This window comes from Lathamus discolor, chromosome 21, assembly GCF_037157495.1.
Source record: "Lathamus discolor isolate bLatDis1 chromosome 21, bLatDis1.hap1, whole genome shotgun sequence".
In the NCBI taxonomy this organism is placed as follows: domain Eukaryota; kingdom Metazoa; phylum Chordata; class Aves; order Psittaciformes; family Psittacidae; genus Lathamus; species Lathamus discolor.
Window position 1 is genome coordinate 2211036 of NC_088904.1, and position 16684 is coordinate 2227719.

The 16684-nt window shown below is 55.1% G+C and overlaps 1 protein-coding gene across 2 annotated transcripts in view; it reads right to left on the bottom strand.

The window, feature by feature from the left end:
- ADAMTS10 (ADAM metallopeptidase with thrombospondin type 1 motif 10) overlaps positions 1 to 16684 on the bottom strand; it is a 67641-nt gene that overhangs the window by 12130 nt on the left and 38827 nt on the right. The window contains exons 7-17 of one of the 2 annotated variants that reach the window (XM_065658779.1): positions 15363 to 15580; positions 14124 to 14207; positions 13486 to 13631; positions 10222 to 10265; positions 8878 to 8983; positions 8575 to 8721; positions 6860 to 6990; positions 4090 to 4193; positions 2074 to 2219; positions 1691 to 1754; positions 687 to 789 (exon numbers count right to left, since the gene is read on the bottom strand). In XM_065658779.1, the coding sequence (XP_065514851.1) occupies positions 687 to 789; positions 1691 to 1754; positions 2074 to 2219; positions 4090 to 4193; positions 6860 to 6990; positions 8575 to 8721; positions 8878 to 8983; positions 10222 to 10265; positions 13486 to 13631; positions 14124 to 14207; positions 15363 to 15580 (1293 nt within the window). Of the gene's footprint in view, positions 1 to 686; positions 790 to 1690; positions 1755 to 2073; positions 2220 to 4089; positions 4198 to 6848; positions 6991 to 8574; positions 8722 to 8877; positions 8984 to 10221; positions 10266 to 13485; positions 13632 to 14123; positions 14208 to 15362; positions 15581 to 16684 lie in introns of both variants that reach the window. The other variant, XM_065658778.1, reaches the window with a different exon arrangement.

Below are 16684 nucleotides of genomic sequence, written 5' to 3' on the forward strand. Positions count from 1 at the left end.
AGTTCCCATCCCTTCTGCCTTCTTCTCCCCATCAGGTACCAGACACTAACAACTCCCTTCTATTGTTTGTCTTCCTCTGCTCCCTCAGCACTTAAGGAAACAGACCTGAGGATATTAGGAACAAATCCTGCCCCAAAGGGTGCTCAGGCATTGGAACAGGCTGCCCAGGGCAGGGCTGCAGGCACCGGCCCTGCAAGTGTTCACACCCTGTGGAGACGAGGCCTCAGTGCCATGGGGCAGTGGTGGCCTTGGCAGTGCTGGGGGAACGGTTTGACTTGATGCTCTTGAAGGTCTTTTCCAACCTTAGAATCATAGAATGGGTTGGGTTGGAAGGGACCTTAAAGATCATTCAGCTCCAACCCCCACTGCCACCTTGCTGATTCTATGATTCTATACAAGCAGCTGAACAGCTCTGGTGCTGCTGGAATTGTTTCTGGCAGGGACTTGTAAAAGAGATATATGACCCAGGCCATGGGGCACAGCAAGACGGTTATGGGCAAGCAGCAGGGCCAGCCACGTGGAGGGATGCTCATTGATCCATAGTTGTGTGATGGGGAGAGGCAGCACACCCAGGCACACAGAGCGGGCATCCTGGGCTGGCAGAGATGGTGACTGCCCACCAGACCTCTTGGACCAGGAGACCCTGTCCCTGTAGAGGGTAGAGGAGAGCACGGCGCGGCACTCACCTCCGCGGTACGTCTTCCAGGTGTAGTACTTCCCTCGGAAGGGGACATTGTCGAACTCGGCACACTGGAGCTCTCGGAAGTCCTGGGAGCCCGGTGGGCAGTCCTGCAGCCACACAACCGGCCATCAGTGCCCTGCGTGAGCAGCCTGCCTCTGCTGCGGGGAGGGCAGGGGCTGCGGCTAACACCAACCCTTTGAGGAGGTGGACACACCAACCCTGACAACTGGACACTGCTGCAGTACGGCAGGAGCATCCCTCCTGCAAAGCTAGACACTGTGTGACGACTAACGGCATGAGCCCTTTCCGCAGCTGCTGATGCAACACTTGCTCTTGTGAGCAGTCGGAATCAGAATAGTTAGGGTTGGAAAGGACCTTAAGATCATTTAGTTCCAACCCCCTTGCCATGGGCAGGGATGCCTCACACTAGACCACATCACCCAAGGCTCCTTTAAAAGCCAGGGTAACAGTGGGCAAACAGTGGGCAAAACCCAGGATAAGCAGTGGGGAGCCATCTATTTTCTTCACCACCAGCCTGTGGATGTTAAAGCTGCTGTTTCCCCGGTTCAAAGCTCCATTGAGCTTCCCTGCAGCAATTTCCTTGCTCCCTTTATGGTTTAACCCTCAGCCTTGGGAGCAGGGTGCTACACTGCATTTTGTGAGCTGCTCTCACCTGACCAGGCCTGCACTGCGAGAGGCAATCGCTGTCCTGTCAGTGCTGGAAGCCTCTGATCTCTCCTCCTTTCCCTTGTTATCTCTTTGGGCCCCTTCTCGATGCCGCAGCCCTGGAGGTACATCCCGCCCAGCCTCCCTGTGAGCCTCGCGAAGGCGTGCGTGGTCCTGCTTGGATTTCCCCAGTGCGGGATTGCCGCCGGCACTGTGCGGCGCACCCCATCGGCTGCCTCCTCCCATGGGTTCCATAATGCCCTGTATCCCTGCGGAAAGGGCTCATTCCTGCCCCACAGGCAAAGCCCCACTCCTCCTCAATGCGAGCCTGGCAGTACTCACATCGGTGTTGCAGGACCGGTACCGCTTCCGCTCTCCCAGGCAGTACTTTCCCCCGATCGTGGGCCTGGCAAACCGGGAATGAGACGGAAGCTTAGGGAACGGAGCTGGTTTTGTGGCAGCAGCTGTTTGAGTCTGCAGGAGCACCCTGGCTTTTCCCAGCCCGGCCCCTCTGCAAGGATGGATCCTGCACGGCGGGGCTATTGCCAAAGTGCAGGTCCTGAGCAGACCTCATGGGCTCAGCTGCAAGCGCACACTGGAGCTGTACAACCCGGTGGCTGCAGACCAACAGCAAAGCAAGAGTAACGAGCTGCTGGGAAAGCAGGAACCTGGCTGCTGCCTCTCCCACTGACCCGACAGCGATGGCCACACACGTGCACACCTACCGGGGGCTGTCACAGTGGCGAACGGATGACGATACACCTCCACCGCACGTCCTGCTGCACTCCCCCCAGGATGACCAGGCTCCCCAGGCACCATCCACGCCCTCCGGCCGGGTGCCAAAAGGCACGCACTCCCTCTTGTAGCACCACTGTAGGAAGACAGAGCTTTAACCCCCTTGAGCACAGGCATCTCCTCCCACAGCCTCCACCAGACACAGCAGCCAGTTCAGGGCTGCGGGCTGGGTTGAACTCCACTGCAGGGCGCATTTGTCTCTCTGCAGGCACCCTCTCCTCCGAGTCACACTGTCACCTTTTGCACATGCCGCAGACTTGGGGTTCACAGGGATGCCCCCACTCCAAACCGCCTGTGCACCATCCTGCGGGGCAGGCAGCCACAGCAAAGGGGGTCACATCCCCACTTCTGCTCTGAAGGGGTCCCAGGCACCAGGGTGACACAGGTTGTGGACAGAGACATGTAAGAGCACACAATTCGCTGCCTGCAATAGTACGTGGCAGCAAGTCTCATGGGACTTGGGCCTGGGCAGCAGGGCCAGGATCCCTGGGGAGCATGGAAACCTCCTCCGCCAGATGCTCCCTCGCAGGATGGAGTGAGTTTTGTACGTGTACTGGGAGCTGAAGCTGTGGTTAGTGAATTAAAACATCCTGCTCTGCAAAGGGTCCAGGTTAACATCGAGTTTTGATTGTAATAAAACCATGGTTGTGTCACTGTTCTGCCTTAAAGAATCCGCCCGTCCCCATCCTATTGGGTGACAGATGCTCAGAGGAACTTGCCTATAAACTATTTCCCTTGGAGCTGGAAAGCATCCTGCACCCCCTGGAGCCACCAGTGATGCAAGGAGCGGGACAGTGCCAGCCCGGCTGCCGTTCTCTGGGCACTGTGCCGGACACCACGCCTCGGGGACTGAGATAATCCCAGGAAGGAAGGAACCGCTGCGTGCTCCTTCCAGGGGCTGATAACCCAGCCTGGAGCTGCTGGCATGGCCTCTCCCGGCTCCTTCTGAGCACAACCAGCAGGGAAAATGATCCATGGCCTCCCAGGACACTCGTAGAGCCACCTCCTAGCACAACAGCGCCTTTCCAAAGGTGGGATCCCATGCTGTGCAGGCTCATCCTGCTGTTGCTCCAGACTGGAGGTAACTGGGGCTTCTGCTTCTGCACTCAGGGCTGTTGAGAGCATCGGTGTTAGGATCTACCCTTGCACCCTGGCTGCTGGGAGCAGACCCTGGCTCGCTGCACTGCAGCAAGCATGGGCATAACTATGAGACCAAATAGGAGCTGGGGGCAGGGAGGGAGGGAGGGAGGATGTGTAATGAAAGGCACCCTCACAGGATGCGCTGGCCGTAACCTGTGTAACAAGTGCTTGGCTAATGGAAATGAAACAGAGAGAAAAGAAAACCAAAACAGGCAGGGAAAGAGGTGGCAAGGCACTGCCTGAGAGACTACCACCAGATCCAGGCCTGAAGTCACCCACTGTGGGTTCTTGGGGTAGGAGAGATGAAGCCGTAACAACCACAGGGGATTCGGGAAGAGGAAACAACCAGGAGATTGGGATGAGGACACAGCCACCACCCAACAGAAGCCAGTGGCCCTGCCTTGGCAGGGGGTTGGACAGGATGATCTCCAGAGGTCCCTTCTAACCCTAATGGTTCTGTGAACAAGACGCTCATCCAAAGCACACAGCATTGCTTGGGGTCACTGTGTTGTGCCCCCAGGAGCTCGCTGGAGCAGGGACTTCATCTGCATTTCCAGCAACATGCTGGATGATCTGTACTTCAGGGTGATTACGGATCCCTGGGCTCCTTGGAGCATCCCAGCCTCTCTCCGTGCCAATGGGGATGGTGGGGTGGCTCCAGGCTGTGGGATGCAGGGAAGGACAGGCTGGTGGGTGCTCTTAAATCAACCCTGTGCTTACCAATGCAAACAATAATCCCACTTATCACTGGAAGAGCAATTCAGCCACTCCTTGTCATCTCGCTACGGTGCCCCGGGCTTCCTTACCCCCTTTTCAATGGTGTTGGTTTGGCATATGGTCCCCTCAGCAGCAGGGATGCTGTTGGTTATGCAGCGGTTGCTTTTGCTCAGACACCATAACTCACTGCAGACTTCCTGGAAAGAGAGAGAAATTGGGGGAAAGAGTTGGGGGGGGAGAGGAAGAAAGAGACAAAGAAACAAAGCTGAGATCAGGATTCACTGGTGCTGGGGGCTGTGAGGCCAGGGCAGCAGCACGCTGGTGCTGGGCTGGGGCACAGGGACAGGAGCAGTTCCAGCATGGTGGGGGGTAAATGAGATCAAATCTTGTGTGGTGTTGCCAGCTGCAGTCACCCCAAGGCCGCTGACAGCTCATTCCCCTTCTCTGGACTAAGCCTGGGCTGGAAAACCTCTGATCTCTTGGGATTTGGAGGTTCCACAGCATTCAGGTGCCAGAGCCCCCACCAACCTGGGCTGTGTGCCACAGAGGACACATCTCCTCGGACATCCCAGTGAGGACCGAGCTAATCCTGCTGTGCTCCACCGGAGCCCTCTCCCCAGGGCTGAGGGATGCTCTCTGTTGTGGCACTGTGCAGTGGATGCTGAGCACAAGGACCCATTCCTACCACCTGCCATGAGCATCCCTACGCCACGTGGCTCCAGATCTGCCACATGGATCCGGATCTGCCTCTGTGGGAAGCTGGGACTCCCCGGGAGCATCAGCATGGCACATCTGCCATCTCCTGCTGCAGGAATGCACGGCAGGTCACAGCGTGACTACCTTAGTACTGGCAATCTCCAGGCAGCAGAACACTGCTAAAGGGAAGAGGCCTCTGGAAGATTCAGAGCTGTCTTCAGAACAATCACAATAATGCCAGATCCTGAGCTAGCCCTCAAGTAGCTCCAGAAGTGGGCACTTCTCTCTGTTTCTGCTTGGTGCAGCCAGGTCCACTGAGTGATGCTGGGCTGAGGACTTTACACCTCTTTCCAGGAGGCTTCTTGAGCTGCAGATCCTGAGCTTCAGCCTCAGAGCACCAGCAAACAAAAAGCTTCCTTTGACCATTTCCACTGTTTCCAGAAGCTACCCAGAAGTTAGGTCCATGGCAGAGACTCTGCCGTAGTCACAGCTGCTAAAGCAGAAAGTCCAGGCCCTGTGAACCTGCTCTGCCACTGAATCAACCAGGCTGGACTTCAACACATGCAAACACTTCAACACCCTCCTGCACTTGGTCTCCTGAGCTGTGCCCCATCCCTGGCAGTGCTCAAGGCCAGGTTGGACACAGGGGCTTGGAGCAAGCTGCTCCAGTGGAAGGGGTCCCTGCCCGTGGCAGGGGTTGGAGCTGGAGGAGCTTTAAGGTCCCTTCCAACCCAAACCAGTCAATTGGGATGTAGGAGTTCCTGTGTAGTCTCTTTGTGTCACCAAGGGAAAGGACTTCCCAGCTTCAATCAGTGACATCTGTTTGCTCTGTCCTCGCTGTACCTATTAACCATCTTGCTCTGCACTGGCACGGAGGAAGGGATGCTGCCGTGTTTGTGCCATGTCCCTGGAGTTTGCTTATATGGGGCACAGGATGGGTGGACTTGCACATTTACCCAGATTTATCTGCATGCCCTTGAGCCCTTCCACCCTTTGGGCTTCTCCCAGAAGGGTCATCACAAGGACATCTTGTGCTTTTGAGATCCTTGTATATACACAGGAAGCGTCTGCCCGAGTTAAAAATTAGCTGGGAAACAGGCATGTAAACGTGGAAAGTTTCCATTCCACAGCCCCTGCCTCGGCTGAGGAGGGACAGGGGCTGCAGGCAGGAGCACCTGACATCAGCTACCACAGCCACGTTATTCAGACCCAGTTTGCTGCTGCTCTGGACATCCCCATGTCCAGTGGGCCCTTTGGCCATGCTAAAAGACAGGGAGAGCCAAACTTTGTCCTTTGTTGACCAAGATGAGCTGGGGAGACCACCAGGAGGTGGGTCAGGGTTTAATCGCACTAAACAGATGAACGTTCAGAGTGTTCACCTCTGGTCAACGCAATGGCAGCACTGGGCTTGCATCTACATGGCTGCAAGAGAAACTAAACCCTGGTCTGAGGTGTTTCCTCCTTCACAGGGCCTGACTGACACGGGTACACATACATGCATGTCCATCAGACAACAGAGCTGCTCGTGCATCTCCCCATAACACTATGCCCAGCTGGTTGGCAATGCCCCGTACATTAAGAACAGCAAAATGCCAGGCTGAGATCCAAGAAGACTCTTTTCTCCCCAAACAACCTTTCCTTTCAGTGGTTTCTTGGATTGAAAGATCAGGGAATGGCAGCGTGATGGCAGGAGTGGCTTAGGTGGGCAGCTCAGACGTATCTACAGCACACCGACCCACCTCACCTGGAAGAAAGACGTTTCTCCTCCTAGTTTTGTGTGAGCAGCAGAATGACTTCTAGTGAGGAGTAGGAAAAACACATCTGTGTGCAAAGCCCTGCTGAGAGGGGAGTGTGGATGAAGGGACTGCAGCCTGCTTCCAGCTGCAACCCCTGGGGACCAGCAGCAGCCAAGGTGGGACTAATCTGACTGAAAGGGAGCTGCGGTCAACCCTCGTGGGTGGGAAACAACCTCCTCCAGCCTCTCCCAAGGGAAGCAAGGCAAAAAGCTCACAGGGAACATGCCAGAGCCCTTCGTCTGAAGCAGGACAGCAAAGCGATGTGGGCAGCAGAGGAACGGCCCACAGGGCCCTTTGCCCTTGTACCCCGTCCTCCACCCCCTGGGAACCGATAGTAAAGCAGGAAGGCTCTCTACCCCGTATTTACACTGGCGAGATTTAACTCCGTACTGGAAACGGCACTGCTCGTCTGCATCATAGGCCTGTCCTGGAGCCACTGTTGGGTAGATAAAGTCTTGCTTGGGAGGAGCGTTGTTCAGGCATAATCCCATCCCGGAGCTGGAAACAAGAGAGGAGAATCAGAGCTCAGAAAGTCTTGTAGGAGAGCATCGCGGTGGAGGACCAGCAGCAGGCACTCCCTGCTCCGCATGGGGCTGCTTGGTGGGGATAACTGGGTAAAACCATGGCTGGGAAAGTGCTCTGGAGCCTTTCTGTTGTTCCCCCAAGCTGGGAAGCACATGCTGGTTCCAAGGTAAATCTGGATGGGTTTTGCAGGCTCTCGCCAGGCCCTGGCTGTCCCAACATGTGCCCAGCACCCTCATGCGGCAGCAGGGATGCAGAGGGGCTGCCCTCCCACCCCATGGCTGCAGAGCCCCAGCAGAGAGCAGCCAGAGGTGCGGAGCTCAGACAGCCCCTGCTCTCCAAGCCTGTCCTTCCGCATGCCAGAGCTTTGTAGGAGCATCCAAGTTCTGCAGGCGCACGCCTTTCCCTCCTCCTTCCCCGCTGCTCTCTGAGCTCTCCCTAAATCAAGGCCCCTGTCACCACTCCCCCAATGCCGGGGTCTCGCACTCCCCATCCCAGCAGAGGCTCCCGGGGCCGTGCTCAGGCAGGGGTGGCCAGCACAAACTGTGGAGAGGGCTGACACGAACATGAAACTCCACCAGCCCTGCCAAGGCCTCAGGGTCACCTGAGGACAAGGCAGCTTTCCCAGTGCTGTCCATGCAACGTGCCTCGCTGCGGTGCACGTCCAGGGGTCAAGAGCTAAGGGGGGCAGGTTCTGCTGCTGCCAGACGTGAGCTGCAGATGTTTGGGGATGAGCCACGCGGGTTGGGACAGGCTTTGCGGCACCAGGGGGTAGGTGGCAGCCCCTCGGGGGCTGTTACAACAGCAGCATTGCTGGGAGAGGGCTGGTATTCATTCCCTGGGGACTCCCCTCCACAGTGACCCCACATACTTGCTCCTTTTAATCATCACCCAATCCTATTAGGTAGTGCCTGTGTCCTACCCAAAACCTCAGCGGAATAAATCCTGACTGCTCCTTTGGTGATAGAAACCTGAACTGCCTGAACCTTGGATGAGAAGTGCTTCCAGGCTGCAGAGAACATGAATCAGGCAAGGTGGTAACAGCAGAACTTTGGGACACAGGAGCCTAAATCTCTCCTCCTGAATCCTAAAGGTGGTTCGGATAACAAAACCAAAACCTTTCTCCTACGCTGCTCAATCACACATGAAAAGTCCTCCTCAGTGGCTGCCTACACTCTGCAGGCCCAGTCCTGTCTCCAGATCCTCCTTCCCCACCACACCACCTCTCCTCTGCAGTTCCTTGCTGAACTTCCAAAACATCCCAGTGCCTCCAGGAGCTATTGATTTATCTGTGAAATGTCTGGAAATGGGGAACCTAAATAAAGGTTTCACAGCGGCAAGGTAAACGGGGTTGGTGTCTTCAGCAGGCAAGCAAAGCACGGGAAAGTCTCTAAAGAAGGAAACCCCATGCTTCTTGGGACAGGATGAGGTGCTGGGAGACAAGACAGAGGGTGCATGGGCTGTGCTTTGGGGGCTTCACCCACTCCTCACAAGTGAGAGGTTGAAGGTGGGTACTGGCTACAGGGAAGAAGGAAGGGCAAGGTGGGATGGATTCCTTACTCCAGGAAGCTGGTGATGTAATCCCTGCTGCACGTGGACCATACAAATGGGTTGGTCTTCATGGTGATGTGAGCAGCCATGAGCTTGGCTGTTTCTTGCCCACGGGAGCCACAGCTGTTGCCGACCCCATCGTGATTCATGCCAAACCTGAAAGCACCATCAAGGCAATAGAGAGATGATCAGCTGCATTTTCAGCACATCTGGATTCTCCATAGGAAGGATTTTCCAGCTCCTGTTGGCAGGAACAAACCAACAAGGGCCCTTCCCTGTGACTCCCAGGGATTCCTGTAGCACAGCACTCACGTGTGGCCAATCTCATGGGCAATGGTGAAAGCTGTGGCCAAGCCGATGTCCTCATTGATGCTGCAGCTTCGTTCTCGTTCACACATCCCACCAACGGGGGCCAAGCCTGGGGAACAGATAGAGCTGTCACGTAGGGTCAGCACAAAGCATCTGGAGGGGACATGGGTGCTATCTGGGAACTAAATAATGTGCTTCGTGCTCACTAACACTGAGCATAACCTACTGTCAACAAGTTTCTTCCCACTGGTTGCACTGGGCTTTGGGATGGACCCATGGCTCCTATGGGCTGTGGGCACATGTCAGCACTGTCAACTGTGTCAGCAATGGCAGGTTTGGAAATGAAAAGAATGGGTCAAAATCCTGTGAATTTCATATCCAACCCCCAGGCTGTGTGCAGGGAGCAGTCCTTGTCACAACACTGGCACTAGTGGTGGGGGAACCCGAGACCAGCTGCACCAGCACTTGCGCATCCCAACTCAGTTAGGGCAGCCTGGACAACTAAATCAGGATCCAGCCTGACCACGTGTGTTTGGCTCCGGCTGACCCCCGCCAGGTGTCATTCCTGTGACCAGGAATCCAGCCTGACTCCACCTGGATGGCTGGATCATGCAGAAATCCCCCTCGAATCGTGGCAGCAGATTCTCCCAACCCTCTGCCCATACATTGCTCCACCACTACCGGCTGTGCCAGCTGCACCGGGCCAGGGCAGGAACAGCATCTGTTAAAGGAATGACTTGAGCCATCACAGCACCTCCAGCCTCAACCTCCCTCCCAGGCACCTCGTCTGCAGCCACATCGGGTCAGAGATCCACCAACTTCTCCTCTTTCATTGCAGTGATTCAGAGCAGTAATCCCTCCCTGCCTGCTTCGTCTAGACCAGAGCAAGACAAATTAGGAGGTACAGCCAGAGAGAGCTGCAGGCTCTGTCTGCGTCTCGCAGTTTAAATAAAGAACTCCCTTTATAGTCATCACAAAAAAGTCTGATTTCTCTCTGCTAAGCCAGGAATCCTCCACTAGGCTATGGACCAGCCCTAGATGCAAGAGGTTCTTAATCATCAGGCTGGACCTGACCCAGGGATATAATGGAGAAGCATTCCGGAGCCCATCCATCCTCTGGGTTGCTGCTTTTAGTGTTTACAGAAGCAAGGAGGCTGCAGTGGAGAGGGTTGGAAACCACTGGCCTGTTCCTGGCTCTGCTGCCAGTGCTTGCAGTAGCGTTGGGCAAATGCTTCCCTCAGCTTGCTCCGTAGGAAAGGGGGATGGCCCAGGCTGCCCTCACCATGCTCCCAAAGATGTGTGTGCTGGTGGGAAGTGCTTCCAAAAGGGCAGCAAAATCCTACCTACCCAGCGTGCCGCACGGCTTGTTCTTGTAGATGCAAATGTCATATCTGCAAAGGAGAGAAAGCAGCAATAAGAACACTTACAATTCCAGGGGCTCCGGGATAACGATCTCCGTTTTAGTGGTGTGTTCACCTCCAAAACTCTTCAAAACAGCCCATGGCTCATGCAGCACTTCTGGAATAGAAAGTACTGACTGCAATGGGTAAGATGCTTCTGATCCATACTGGCCAACACTCACTTATCCCAGGCTGAGACTCGCTGTGGATGTTTAATGACGACTCCAGTCCCTTCACTCTGGGGCAGTGCTGAGCAGGGGCAGAGACTGGGTTTTGATGAGATGTGGTAAATGAGCAGGGACAACGCCATCCCAGCCTTGAAGCTCTTTGGGTTTGGAAGGGTGGTCCAGCTCTGCTCACCAGCACCCACTGCACCCCTGGGAGCTGCCAATTCTCTGCTGCAGGGCTCTGCCCCAGCAGAAGAAGGGGGAAAAGGACAGGGCCAGTCTCCTGCCTGTGACCTGAGGTCCCTTGCAGCAAATAATGTCCATCACATATGTCCTTCTGATTCTTTGTTTAAAATATAAGGACATTTCAGTTGGAAAAGGTGCCCCACTTCCAAACTCACCGTGGCTTCATTCAAAGTCATTTTTGATTTTGTTTTCTTTTCAGTTTAGTTCTTTACCAAGAATTTTCCAAACCAATTCAATATGGGTTGATTCAAGGTGATCCTTCCCTCAGATCCTGGCCTCGACTCCCAACCGTTGCATCAAGGAATCATCTGTTTGTACATCATTAGCCACATACAAGGAAAAGCTAAACCAAGGACAGCAAAAGTGAAATCTTCTCCATATCCCTCACAACGGGATGCAGCAGCAGCTCCAAAAGAGACAAGCTTGGGCCAGAGAGTGAATATCATCATTTAAGTGCAGAGGTGAACCTTCCTCTGTTCAAATACCTTCTCCAGGAGGTGAGACTCCCCAGACATTCGGGTCTTTGCAAAACCCAGGCTGAAAGGGGCAAGGCTAACACTGAAATCCACATAGGGTGGGTAGGTAGAATGGGACCAGTGGATGCCCCAGAGCTGATTGGGGTTGTTCCTTACTCCCGACATGCATTTAAACCGGTGTGTGAGCTGGACTCAGAGCACGAAGGATGCTGAGCAGGGTGTGGGCTTGGGGGACACCCGCGTGGCGAGCAGGACCATCCAGCACCCCTCATCCCAGCGGCCCCATGGGGATGAGAGTGGGGAGGAAGCATCCTGATGGCACACGATGGGTTAAGCATAATGTGTTCCTGGTGATGGCTCCTGTGCCTTTGTCCCCTGCCACTCCCTGGAAGTGTCCAAAACTCTCACCCCCAGCAGCAAACCCAGTGAAAACCATTTGTTGCTTTGTTTTGATGAATGCTGTGAAGGCGCTGGTTTGACATGTCCCTGCGAGAGGAAAACCCCGCAGCCCAGCAAGATGTGCAAGATGTTATCGGGACACAGGGAATTTAACAGAGATGGGCTGGATGCGCTGGTGCTGTCCAAGCCTGGTGTGGCCACGGAGTCACTTTGGGTTAGCTCAGACATCTGAGAGGCAGAAGAGGAGCTGGTGTTTGTGTCCCACACGTGTGGTGGGAGGGAAGGAAAAGCAGATGCTGCAACCCCAGGAGGGTGAAAACCTAGGGCTGAGGGGCCTTTTGCTCGCTCATGGGGGATGCACCAGGATGCACATGTCTCTGGCCACCACTGGGAACCGGAGCAGGAAAACAGCGCCAACAAAGCCGGCTCCCGCTTGGAGGCTCCCGTCTCCACCACTTCCATTTGATGACTTTCATCCACTCCGTAAGAGGGAAGGAGGAAAAAATGCACAAACAAATCCTGGATTTGCCTTTGGCTTCTCCCCAGGCTGCTGCCCCTCTGCTTGAGCAGGGTCTGGGCAGGCACCGGAGAGCTGGTGTCCTGGATGCAGCTGGCAGCACCAGAGAGCTGCCCTCATCCCGTCTGTCCTTCCAGATCGCCCTTCGCCATCCTCTGTCCTTGCAGAGGGTGCATCCCTCTGTTCCTTCCACTGTCCCTGTTGTCCTCTCTGCATCTTTTGCTTTCGTGAGACCTCAACACAAAGGGATGTGGAGCAGCTGGAGGGAGTCCAGAGGAGGCCATGGAGATGCTGCGAGGGCTGGAGCAGCTCTGCTCTGGAGCCAGGCTGAGAGAGCTGGGCTGGGGCAGCCTGGAGAAGAGAAGGCTCCTGAAGGGGAGACCTGAGAGCAGCTCCAGTGCCTAAAGGGGCTGCAGGGAACCTGGAGAGGGGCTTGGGACAAGGACCTGTAGGGACAGGCCAAGGGGAATGGCTTGAACCTGTCCGAGGGGAGACTGAGCTGAGCTCTTAGGCAGAAGCTCTTCCCTGTGAGGGTGCTGAGGCGCTGGCACAGGGTGCCCAGAGAAGCTGTGGCTGCCTGTAGGAAGGGGTAGGAACTGGACGATCTTTAAGGACCCTTCCAACCCAAAGCATTCTGTGATTCTATGATTCTTTCCTTCCAACCATCCGTATGTCCTTCCAGACATCCCTCCTGTACCCCCTGCTGCTCCAGGCGCAAGCACCCATCTATTCTGACAGGGATTATGTGTCCTGCATGTGAAGGTTCAGACCCCTTCACCCAGCTCTGAAGGTCTAATTCAGCTGCTGACCTGGACTGTTGTTACAGAAGCACAGAGACACAGGCAGGGCAGGACTGCTCTTGACCTCAGGGAGTCGAGATGATATCACTGCTTCAAGGATGTCTATCAGCTACCAAGAAGAGAGTTCAGCCCTATACACAGGCACCTAAAATGAGGTGAGCCAAATGCCATACTGGCTGGAAGCCCTCTGTCACTGTCATGATGCTCAGATCCCATTTGTATCCTCTTTTCCATCTTACACAGCAGAGCAGATGGGGCTTTCCATTTCAGTAGGATGCCTAATGCTCCATGATTCCAGGGTGGCTCGCATGCATGCCCAACAGTGTTGTACACGTGATGCCATTCACTTGGGTACACAAATCCCCATGGCTGCAAACTAAGGTCCTTGAGAGCACAACAAAGACTGAGAGAAGACACTGGAGGATGAGAATGATCTGAACTGCAATAAGCTGCATTGCTGGAAGGGACAACAGGGCTGAGGGACAGCAGCGGCCAAGCAGCCTGTGGGGGATTGCATGGGAAGGAAGCTTTGGATGAACCACCTGGGACAGGGATAAAGGACACCCCCCTTGATGACAGCACTGCCAGGGCCGTGCTCAGCCTTACCTGGTGATCAGCACTGCGGTGTCATGGTTGGCTATGCCATTCTCGGGGATAGCATTCCCATTGCCATTCCTGTTCACGATGGATTTCTGCCACTTGCAGAAGCTGTCCAAGGATTTCCCAGCATGGTGGTTAATCTCTAGTGTGGGCTGGAATGGAAGCAATATGACAGTGTGTTCCCAGGAAAGCTCTGATGCAAAAGCACTGCCTATTCCCATGCCAGCAGAGCACTGACACCCATTCAGATGCCTCCACCTTTTCATGGAGACAATGGGAAAGCAAGACTTTGGGAGGATTAAAGCTACTTAAACCTCCTTAAAACCACCTTGGCATAGAAACAGTGCTCAGAGTTCTAAAGGTGCTCTTAGCCCATGGCCTGGACCCAGTCCCCAGCTGCTATTGAGAGGATTGAGAGGCCAGATTGGACAGGGTCTTGGAGCAAGCTGCTCTAGTAGAAGGTGTTGGCCCACAGCAGGGGATTGGAACTGGATGAGCTTCAAGGTCCCTTCCAACCCAAACCAGTCTGGGCTTCTCTGGGGTGCACCCAGCAGACGGCACAGGGCTGACATCCCAGGGAACACACAGACCCACAAAGGAAGTGCAGGTGCACGACAGAAGTGGCTTGGCAAAGCCCACCTTACCTGATCCTCAGTGAGGAGAATCAGCCGGGTCACCAGGATATTGACAATATTGCCCAGACTCGAGTCCTGGAAAAGTTTGGCAACCTGACCTCCAAGAAACAAGAAAAGACGAGTCTTAAAAATGAGCTCCCTGGTGAGGTGGCACGGAGAGAACCAGGGCGGCTTCATCAGCACGGGGTCTGAACACAAGTGGTTTAGAAAGCAGAAACAGGTATGGGACACCACGTTACCACTTGGACTGCAGAGCCTCCCAAACCACGTTCAGACCTCGGTGTTTCCTTCTGTGTGATTCAAGTAGCGAAGCCAACATCCCACAGCAGCTTCTCCTGGCCTGGAGCTCAGGTGGGGAAGCCCCACGGTCCTGGCATTACCCAGCCACAGGATGAAGCTTTGGTGACTGCCCACGGGCAGGGAATGACCCAGCATCTCTCAGAAATCTGCCACCACACGATGGGTGTTTCACAGCAGATGAAACAGTTACAGACAGCATTGTCTGAAAATCTGGCATCTGCTTTAGAAATGCAAACAGAGCCAACCATGAAAAGAGAGCCTGCAGAGGACAGGACAAAGAACCAGCACAGAGGGGCTTTCAGCAGCGTGATGGATAACTTCCAAACCTATCTCACCTCACAGGAGGATTCAGCACGGCCAATTCAGGCTCTCTATGCATCCAGCCTGGTATCCTGCCTCCAGCAATGACCCAGATCTGATGCTGCAGAGGAAGCTCCTCTGCAGTAACCCAGAGACACGGGCACTGTGCTATGGAAGAACGAGGGTATTTCTCCCTACCCCTCACACTGCTCAGCCCCCAAGCGTGAGAGCTCACTGTCCTTATGCTTTCCCATGTGTTTCTCAGCTTGCCTGGCCCTATTTGCAATGCTAATTGGAGATGAGAGATGCAGTTCAAAGACAGGGCTTTGTTCTCCCAGTCCAGATCTGTAGCATGGTCAGACAGGCCAGAGTTTACCTCTCCTACAGTGCTCCCCTATGCAACAGGGAGTCCTTGCAGGCTCCAGAGAATCACTTTTTGACCCAAACATCTTGCTCTGCAAGTGGGGAGAAGCCACTGCCATAATGAAACAGATCTGAGTCCCCCAACGCGTTCCCATCCCACTTGGCTCCTTGAGCTCTCTGCCAAACCCAGACATCCAGGGTGATGAACAGGAGCTGTTCCTGCTTGCTCTCTGCTGCTGGGTGCGTCCCCCCCACCAAGGTTCATGATGTGGTTATAACACTTACAATATTCATGATGGCCAGGATGTACTGCTCGATGTCCCGCCGCCCGTGGTACCCCACCATCATCTTGTCAGCCACCACCAGGGTCTCCACGTAGCGCTCCGTGCTGACCGATCTCTTCAGGGGCAGTTGGCCGCGCTGGCTGTGGTTGCCCGAGGGCTTCAGTGGGGAGGGCTTCAGCGTCCGCAGCCACCAGTGCCTCCCTTTCCAGGGCTTCTCATCTGGAAAGGGGAGGAGATGGTTCTGTTGCCCTCCGGCAGCAATTCAGTAGCGCACAGAGGTGAGCAGTGCACAGCACAAGCTTGGTTTCAGGGAAGGAAAGGTCCTTGCAAGGCTCTTTATGCATGTGTGAACCCAGCAAATGCCCCCACTGCCATCGGCTGGATCTGCTGATGTCTTCCTACTGCAGCCCAGGGCTGTGCTCCTGCCCTGCCTGCATCCTGCCAGCATCTTCCCTGCATCCTACCTGCCTCCTGCCTGCATCCTACTTGCCCTCCTGCTCAGGCACTGCATGCAGAGGTGTGCACCCATCCTTCTGCAGCAGCCTCATGCACTTCAGTGCATGCTACAAGGCCCTGCTCTCCCCTCTGTCGCAGGCAAGAGCAGTGTAGGTTTAGAAACTACACAGACATAATCTGTAAGTAAAGCCATTGCAGATCATTTCCTCTTTCCTTTTCCTGCCAGGGCTTGAATTTAGGACTTGGCTCTTCCTCCACAGAAATGGCTGCAGCCTCCAAAGCAGCAGCATCAGGTTTGTAGGACTGTGCTCCAGGCTTCAAGTGCCACCGACCTGACCCTAGGGATGCTCCCAGCAGGGCCATCAGCTCCAAACCCATGGCCTGGAGACTGGCACAGGGCAGGAGAGCTGACCGGGAGATTACAACCATTCTCCTGCTCCATCAGGAGAGCCAGCTGAATCCCCCTCCTCTGCTCTGATGCTGGAACATCAATCATCCAGCAATCCCAGGAAGATGGGCAGATCACAGGCAGCCCCACAACCTACCAGCTCCAGCCCCTACGGCTGCTTAGAGGGAGCTCACAGGGTGCTCAGGGGCCAGCTATGCTGGGCAGGTCAGGACAGGTCCAGCCTTCAGGGCAATGCAACGACGCAGCTTTGACGGGGCCAGTTGCATTGTGGTTGCTCTGAACCGTATTTGGCCCATGGCTCTCACTGCACGGCCTTTGCTTTCCAAAAAGCAATCAGGAACAGGCTAACTTTTGTCTGGAAGCCGTGGAATGTGGCGAAGAGTCAGCAGAAGGGGAGCCTGCTGGCACTTTGTCCATTGTGACTTTGGGAGCTGGGACAGGAGGAGAGGGGCCAGGGA